The sequence below is a fragment of the Saccostrea echinata genome, unplaced genomic scaffold, assembly GCF_033153115.1.
Source record: "Saccostrea echinata isolate AGI-Se365-2 ecotype Australia unplaced genomic scaffold, CSIRO_AGI_Sech_v1 ptg000014l, whole genome shotgun sequence".
NCBI classification, from domain to species: Eukaryota; Metazoa; Mollusca; class Bivalvia; order Ostreida; family Ostreidae; genus Saccostrea; species Saccostrea echinata.
Window position 1 is genome coordinate 16987844 of NW_026889763.1, and position 8170 is coordinate 16996013.

At 33.5% G+C, this 8170-nt stretch overlaps 1 protein-coding gene across 1 annotated transcript; it reads right to left on the bottom strand.

Annotated features, from left to right (window-relative positions):
• Positions 1-172: 172 nt before the first annotated feature.
• LOC133186852 (NSFL1 cofactor p47-like) lies at positions 173-8143 on the bottom strand. The gene is made up of 10 exons (XM_061322210.1): positions 7989-8143; positions 6993-7126; positions 6422-6517; positions 6208-6288; positions 5083-5236; positions 3783-3892; positions 3525-3656; positions 2399-2539; positions 2115-2174; positions 173-615 (listed from the first exon to the last, which is right to left on the bottom strand). The coding sequence occupies exons 1-10, from the start codon at positions 8094-8096 to the stop codon at positions 483-485; spliced, it is 1149 nt and encodes a 382-aa protein (XP_061178194.1). The 5' UTR covers positions 8097-8143; the 3' UTR covers positions 173-482.
• Positions 8144-8170: the final 27 nt, after the last annotated feature.

The window sequence follows — 8170 nt, forward strand, 5'->3', positions numbered from 1 at the left end:
AATTTTTTATTCTAACAAATAATTGTTTCTTATGTATTGATGAAAATCAATGCCTAAATGGACTGGGATTTTAGTAACATACATTCCCCCCTCCCAACATGCACCCAAAGGTCTACGAAATATTTGTTTAATAAGAGGAAAGTAACTGAAATAATAACAGGAGAGACACCAATAACATTTCAGGTATTATCAACAAGTTTATTTTTTTATATTCAGGATTATCGTCTTGTTATAAGACAACAATCGTAGACATGGACTACAAAGAGAGTTGACACGGCACTCGCAAAACTTTTGTTTCTGAGTGCTATATCAATTTTTACTTTGAAACTTTAAAAACAAATTTTTAATAATTTGTTGAAATAAAAAACAAATTATTCAAGATAAATAAAGAGATCTAATGTAATATTTTTCTTAGTTGCTTTTTTTAAAATCTCTTTGAATGCACCCTAAGGGAGATAACTATGCAATATCACTGGTCCTATTCACTTGAGTCTTTGCACTATGACTGCATTTAATAGTTTGGCATCTGCTAAGGTTTGATTTTCATCTGAGAGTTCTTTGTTTGGGAAAGTTGTCAACAGGACAAAGTTTGATGAGGCATATTCTGGACGGGCTCTGTGGAATGAGTTAAGATCAACTCTGATAATCTCATGTGAAAAAAAAAATTAACACAAAATACTAATATCAGATTATATAATAAATGCCACACAAATAGGGAGCCATTTATCTTTGTATCTGTGTATCCATAGCAAAATAATCTCAAAATTTTACAAGTAATAAGACATAAATTCAACGAAAATTAAAATAACTCTTGAATTTTGCAGATTTATAAGATATTTTTGTATTGTGCAGAGCTGGCACCCTTACCATTTTGCTGTAAGGCTTATGGTTTGAGCACCTAAGATACACCTTATGAATTTTCTATTTATTCTTTCAATTTTTGTATTTCTCCATCAAAGTTTCAAAATGCTGGGATTTTAAAGTTCTCCATCTTCAGTGGTCACTATTATTTCTCACATTGATTGCTTTTGTTGTCATTGCCATTTCTATGCTAACAAGGGATCTAAATCATTTTATAGTAAACGAAATGACTAAAAATCTCCAGCAACTGGGGGTCTAGGCAGCCCTGGACCCCTCCTTATAATTTTTCATTTCATTATGTAGGCAGCTCTGCTTGTGTTAAAAAAATCTTCAGTAAAGAGCAAGGTTCATGTATGGACTTTTTTGGCCCGTAAAATTCTGAAAAAATCAAAACTGCACAGTTATAGTTGATAATGCATCAAATATTACTAGGACCCTTGCTGACTGCATTTCTACTGAAAATGAATGATTTTTCTTCTAGTCAATGCATCATGAGGTAAATTGCGTACTTATTCCCATATCCTGAAAATTTCTTCAAAAATGAACAAAAGCTTAAGCTGTTTTTCAATATTTTGTATAGAGCACAACCTCTGATCTAAAATGTGCAATTATATTATGATAGAAATGTTTCTGAAGAATGAAAAATAGAGCTGAACTTCGGTATCTCGAACACAGATATCTCGAACACCATGGATATGTCGAAGTGATTTGGAAGTCCCAAGTTCTTTTCTTTAAGTATTTTACCCTCAATATCTCGAACCCTTGGATATATCAAAGTTTTTTCTCGGTCCCATTGAGTTTGAGATAATGAAGTTTGACTGTATGCTTTATTTTTGGATTGAGGGTGTGCTCTTATTTCACTTCTAATGGTACTCAAATACAACTGTTTTCTGCAAAATTCCAAGAATATTGCAATTTTGAAAACCCTGTTTTCCAATACCTGGATTCTCAGAGAAAATTCAATTTAGGAAATGAAAGCACAAAGTCTCTATGTTGATGTTTGAAATGGGACATAGGGTGTTTGTCAATTCATTGGTACATGGACAGGGCCATTTTATGCATAAAGTGAACCTAGCTCTTTAATGTAACATTTTATCAATAAGACCCCTCTTTGTTGAAATCAATCCAAATAAGACATATTTCCTTTTTCTGACTTATCTAAACAAAATAATCCCAAAATTTGAAATTAAAAAAAATCTAAGGAAGAAAAAAAGATTTTTGAAGACCTATCAGTTTCCGTATTAAAAGGATACGTTACGATGTAATTCCTGATGTCCCTAACTCGGTGTGTGTGATTCAGCTTTATGACTAACCTGTCAATAAAATAAATATCATAACATCCTACAGATATTACATAGTTATACAAATGCCACAAAGTTATAAAAATATCATCAAAATTATAGAATATTACAAATTTTTACAAAAATCACCAAATTATAACATCTTGCACTATCATACGAATACTTGTATTTAAAAAATCATTTCAATTTTCAAAATAATTATGACTGCACGACAGTAAATAAGTTATAAGACTTACCGTGATCCATCGGCCAATCTGACCTGAAGGTTTGTTGTCGGGGCCTTGTCGTTGACCTTGACCCCTTGTTTTGCTGCTTCTTCTGTGGACGCAGAACTACTGGATGACGTGCCTGGAGATCGGACAACTGTTGGTGCTGGGCTACAACAAATTATTTAGGAGTTATATTTAGATGTATACTTACTAACAAGTAAAAAGTCAATAAACTTATTACCTTTATTTAAGTTGCATATGATGTTACACACTAACTTTACTGTCTTAAATAAGAAATCATCAGTGGTGATATATGGGGGAGCGAATGAGAATTCTAATTTGATAATTTCAATAAAAATAAAACTTGAAGAAAAAGAATGTTTTCATGAATAACTACACTTATTATTAAATTCAAAGAAAATAGTGCATTTCCTAAATTCAGCTATAAAATAAATATTTTTTGCACATGTACATGTACTGGTATTTACATACAGATATAGCAGAAATGAAAAACTTTAAACCTCCCATTTTTTTTATTTTAATCATTTGAAATTCAATTAAATGTGAACTTAAAAAAAATAAAACATACATCTATCCAGATGACCTGAACATAAAATTCAAAATGTGTCTCAACTTGCTAAATCTCTACAAAATTAAATTTATTTCTTATGAGAAAATTTTGACAGAAGTTATATCTAATTCTGGAAATCTGCAGACATACAAATAGACAGAGTGATTACTTTAAATTCTTAAGGCTTCTAAAACTGGTAAAGAGAAAAATTTGACATTTCCTTACGTATGCCCGATATTGCCCTATTACACCTGTAATTCATACCTTCCTAAAACATGGCCAGAGCCTGTGAAAGGTTTGGTTGTATTAATTCATTCCTTCCCAACACATGGCCAGCGCCTGTGAAAGGTTTGGTTGTATTAATTCATACCTTCCCAACACATGGCCAGCGCCTGTGAAAGGTTTGGTTGTATTAATTCATACCTTCTTAACACATGGCCAGAGCCTGTGAAAGGTTTGGTTGTATTAATTCATACCTTCCCAACACATGGCCAGAGCCTGTGAAAGGTTTGGTTGTATTAATTCATACCTTCCCAACATATGGCCAGCACCTGTGAAAGGTTTGGTTGTATTAACTCATACCTTCCCAACATATGGCCAGCACCTGTGAAAGGTTTGGTTGTAACTTTGGGTTGGACATAGTCCTCTGTACGATGATCTTCCATATTTAAATTAACTTCCTTCCCTCTGCTAATTAGCTCCCTCGGAACCTCACTAAAGCCAGAAAATTGCACGAAAATAAAGTACATGTATTTTCTACATTTTCTTTCAATTCCAAGGAAAACTAAGCTATGTTCTACATTATATTTCTATTTCTAAGGATAAATAAATGATATTGACCCCCTTGACACAGCGTCTAGGAATTCTTTGTTTGCTGGATCCTGAAAATCTCTCAGAGGGCCATCATCGACACTGAATCCATTCTTCCATAACTTAAGCACCATGTCAACCTGGAATAATAGTCAAACTGGAAATAAACACAAGAATTCTAAATATCAACATATCTATGCATGCTTTTTGCTTACTAGTAATTTTTTTTTAATAATTTTTGGCAAATAATTGAGCTTTTCTAAAGATATGAAATTCTTCTTAATAATTAATCTATTTAAGCCATCTTCTTTGGGGTTTTTTTATATGTTGGCAAGTCATGGATGCTAAATGTATTTATGTTTCCAGAATGAATGAACAGTTTTTAAATTCACTGCAACCCATACCATATTTTAAATCTGTCTCCTATCTTACCTTCAAATTAGACTTATGCCTTTGAAGAATAATGCTCTGTTTGTTGTGGTAAGGAACAACAATTCCCCCGACAATGGTCAACCATCTTCCTCCTTACTAGTTTTTCCCTATCATTCTTACCATTTCTTCTTTGCTTCCACCTAACTTATCTTCTCTCTCTGAGTTTTCCTATAATTGGATTTCTAACCAATTTTCTCTACGATTTCAAGGGTTTTCCCTAACTTCCCTCTTTTTCTTTCTCCCTGATTCTATAGGTTTTTCCCTACAATCCTTTACCTGTCTTGTCTCTCATTCTAGAGGTTTTCCCTACAATCCTTTACCTGTCTTGTCTCTCATTCTAGAGGTTTTCCCTACAATCCTTTACCTGTCTTGTCTCTCATTCTAGAGGTTTTTCCCTACAATCCTTTACCTTTCCTTTCTCTGATTCTATAGGTTTTCCCTACAATCCTTTACCTGTCTTTTCTCTGACTCTAAAGGTTCTTCTCTACAATCCTTTACCTGTCTTGTCTCTGATTCTATAGGTTTTTCCCTACAATCCTTTACCTGTCTTGTCTCTGATTCTATAGGTTTTCCCTACAATCCTTTACCTGTCTTTTCTCTGATGCTAAAGGTTTTTCTCTACAATCCTTTACCTGTCTTTTCTCTGGTTTTATAGGTTTTTCTCTACAGTCCTTTACCTGTCTTGTCTCTGATTCTATAGGTTTTCCCTACAATCCATAACCTTTTCTTTCTCTGACTCTAAAGGTTTTTCCCTACAATCCTTTACCTTTCCTTTCTCAGATTCTATAGGTTTTCCCTACATTCCTTTACCTGTCTTTTTTCTGACTCTATAGGTTTTCCCTACAGTCCTTTACCTGTCTTTTCTCTGATTCTATAGGTGTTCCCTACAATCCTTTACCTGTCTTTTCTCTGATTCTATGGGTTTTCCCTGTATCACACTGACAGGGTCATCCTCTGTTTCCCCTAGTTTGTATCCTGCCCCACGGAAAGCAAAACGACTAGCTCCCTGGGTCTGTGTTTCTGAACCCTCCCCAACTTCCTCAGCTCCATGTCTGAAAATATAAATCCTATCTTTTAAAATCTTACATTGTATGTTATATACTTTTTTTTTTAATGTAGATTAACAATATTTTAAATGGCAGAGAAGATGCAAATGCCTACTATAGCTAGGGATGGGCAGTTTTATAGGTATACAGGTATACTGTGATTTTTGTGTGATACATATCATGATATGGAAACTAAAATACGGGTATTCAGGGTTAGAAACTCCCTAAAATTACAACTCGCAAATAATTGCGAGTACCAATAAAGTGAACTCGCAATATTATAAGACTACTCGCAATTTTCATATAAAGTTAAATTTATATAAATTAAATACATGTAACTTAAGGAAAAAGTAACTATTGTGCAATACACAAAATACAACTCAGTGTGACTTTTAGTTTAATTACTGATTTAAATCAAAAGCATTGTGTTCTGTCATATTATATAATTTTGTTACAGTTTCAATGCAAAAAAATCAACTTGCAAGTTTTTGCGAGTTACCTAATTTTTCACTCGCAATTTGGGAATTCTAACTCGCATTTTGCGAGTTGTATATAGTGAATTTCGAACCCTGGGTATTTAGATACATAACTATAAATTCCAGCAAATATTCATTTATTTGTTCAAACTTTCAAATTACAATTATAGGAAGTGTAAAAGAAAAAGTTGAAAATGGTAAAAGAATGGCATCTTAGCATCTAAATACATGCATGCTTTATATTATGTAAATAAAAATATGTTTAAAAAAAGTGAACTTATGTTTTTCCAGCATATATGTCAGAAAAATTACAGATATTCATTTAAAATCATTGTAAAATTTGCATGTAAAAATATCATGATACTATCATGATATTTTGGGAAAAATCGTGATACAACAATTTTTGGAAATACTCATCCCTAACTATAGCCCATTTCGCTTCAATGATTTTCACGTTTTATGCACAAACATTAACATTCTTATAAATTGTTTAGTTCATACTCTCTTGCTGATTTGAACAGATTGTCCACAATTTTCTTCCCACTTTCCTTTTTCCTTGGTGGCCCTAAAACTTGCTGTCCACTGAAAAAAAAAGAAGTTTCACCAATAAAATAACATCTTATATAGTGCTTGTAAATATTGTGAGCAACAATCAAAAAGAAAACATTTGAGAGAAAACACTTATAGTGAGGCTGTTCATTGATAAACTTAATACCTATGTTCTGATCCCCCTGCATAAAAGGCCTGTCCCTTCTCATCGGAATCGGAATTTTCACTGTCACTTTGTGTGAGACCAGAGATAGTGCCAAACCTGCAAAAAAGAAATCAGTAATTTGGTAATGGTTTGTGAGAAAGATCGTGAGCTACATGTTATAATTAAATGAGTATAGATTTCAACAAGACACATAGATCTCCAACTCTTAGGCTGTTTCTCATTCTTTGAAGAAGGGTTTTTTAACACTGCAATCCCCTGCTCCCTAACAAGTAAGGTTACTGTAACTTGAGTTGTGGTAAAAACATTTGTCCTGTCAGCAAGATTGGAAAAAAAAACAATTTGGAACAACATTTTTTTTGTATCAGTCCAGGTATCTGATAAACTTGAACAACCAAAAGAAGGTACTCAGTATTTGGATTGATAGAGCTTTGTGTAAAAACTTTGCACTGACAAATCTTAAGCTCTGTAAATCCAAATGTCTGACAGTATTCATAAAATTTTGACAATGCTCTTGTATAACTCAATTACAGGGACAAATTCCAACTGGGAACAGATATATTCAAATGCTTACCGTGATTTTGTGGCCCCTGTTCTCTGAGGAGGGGGCTGTTCAACTATAGATACATCTTCTTCAGGGGGTGGTGCATCTAGGACCTGTACATCATCATCATCCTCACCATGCTCATAGAAACTAGCTACTGCCAGCTGAAAATAAGGACAATGTAGACATCAGAAAATCCAGTAGAGAAATTTAAACGAGCGCAGCAAGCGACACGAAGTGCCAATAGCAATGCGAGCTCTAAAGACAATGCCTGGGCAAAGAGAAAATTCAGACTTTGCACATTGATCCAAATGATTTTTTTCAGCATTTACCTTAAGACCCACAATGCAATGCAAGTGGATCTTGCTGCTAACTTTGTTCTCATGGTAACAACAACTAAAAATTCACAAAAAATAAACTCACCTTGATTTAGTGGATATTGCATACAGATAGTAGATTAAATGTACGTTCTTAGTTAAAACTTTGCACATTTCAAACTTCATTTATGGAAATATGCAGCTAATATACGATGTCATGGGATGTCACAGTCTAGACATTCCAAATGTTTCGTGCGGTTTGAAGAGGCAGATCTTAGTGAATAACTGCGCTTGCCCCCAACGGTCCCACCGTCAACATATTAAATCAATCTATCTTGATTTGTGGAACATTTAACATTATTAATGTAATGCAACCCTTCTGAGCCAGTCTTATTAATCTTGCAACAGATGCACTACCATGTACAAGGCCTACAAATACTTACAGAAGAGAAAGTATGAGCAGTGACTAAGACATTAGTTTTGCTATTCATATTCTTGTCAATAGTCAAGATATTTCTTTTTTCAATATAGCTTAAGGGACTCACGGAAGTTGTTTGTTTGTTTTGTTTTTTTAGTTGTTTTAACAACATTCGTATTCAATTTTAATTAATTAGTCTCTAAAAATCTTCAACATTTCTAATGAAAAGGCAATATTCTAAACGTTCTAATCAAGAAATATTGCTACATTTCTTATTCTTTGTACATATACCTCTATATTCCATCCAGATGACTCAAGATAAAACTTTGCTCTGTCTGCATCAACGCCGGTCAGGTTAGTAAATTGTTCGATTTTCTCCCGTTGAGAATTGTCAGCCATGATTTTGCAATTTTATTTACCTCCGAAGACTGAAGAGCTACAATGCTAACCCGATCGAAATAATTATGTTCTAA

Coding starts and splice junctions, on each gene's coding strand:
- LOC133186852 (XM_061322210.1), bottom strand. CDS start 8,096: ATGGCTGACAATTCTCAACGGGAGAAAATCGAACAATTTACTAACCTG. Junction 6,518..6,992: donor ACAGGGGCCACAAAATCACG/GTAAGCATTTGA, acceptor TCTTTTTTGCAG/GTTTGGCACTATCTCTGGTC. Junction 3,657..3,782: donor CTAGACGCTGTGTCAAGGGG/GTCAATATCATT, acceptor TTCTGGCTTTAG/TGAGGTTCCGAGGGAGCTAA.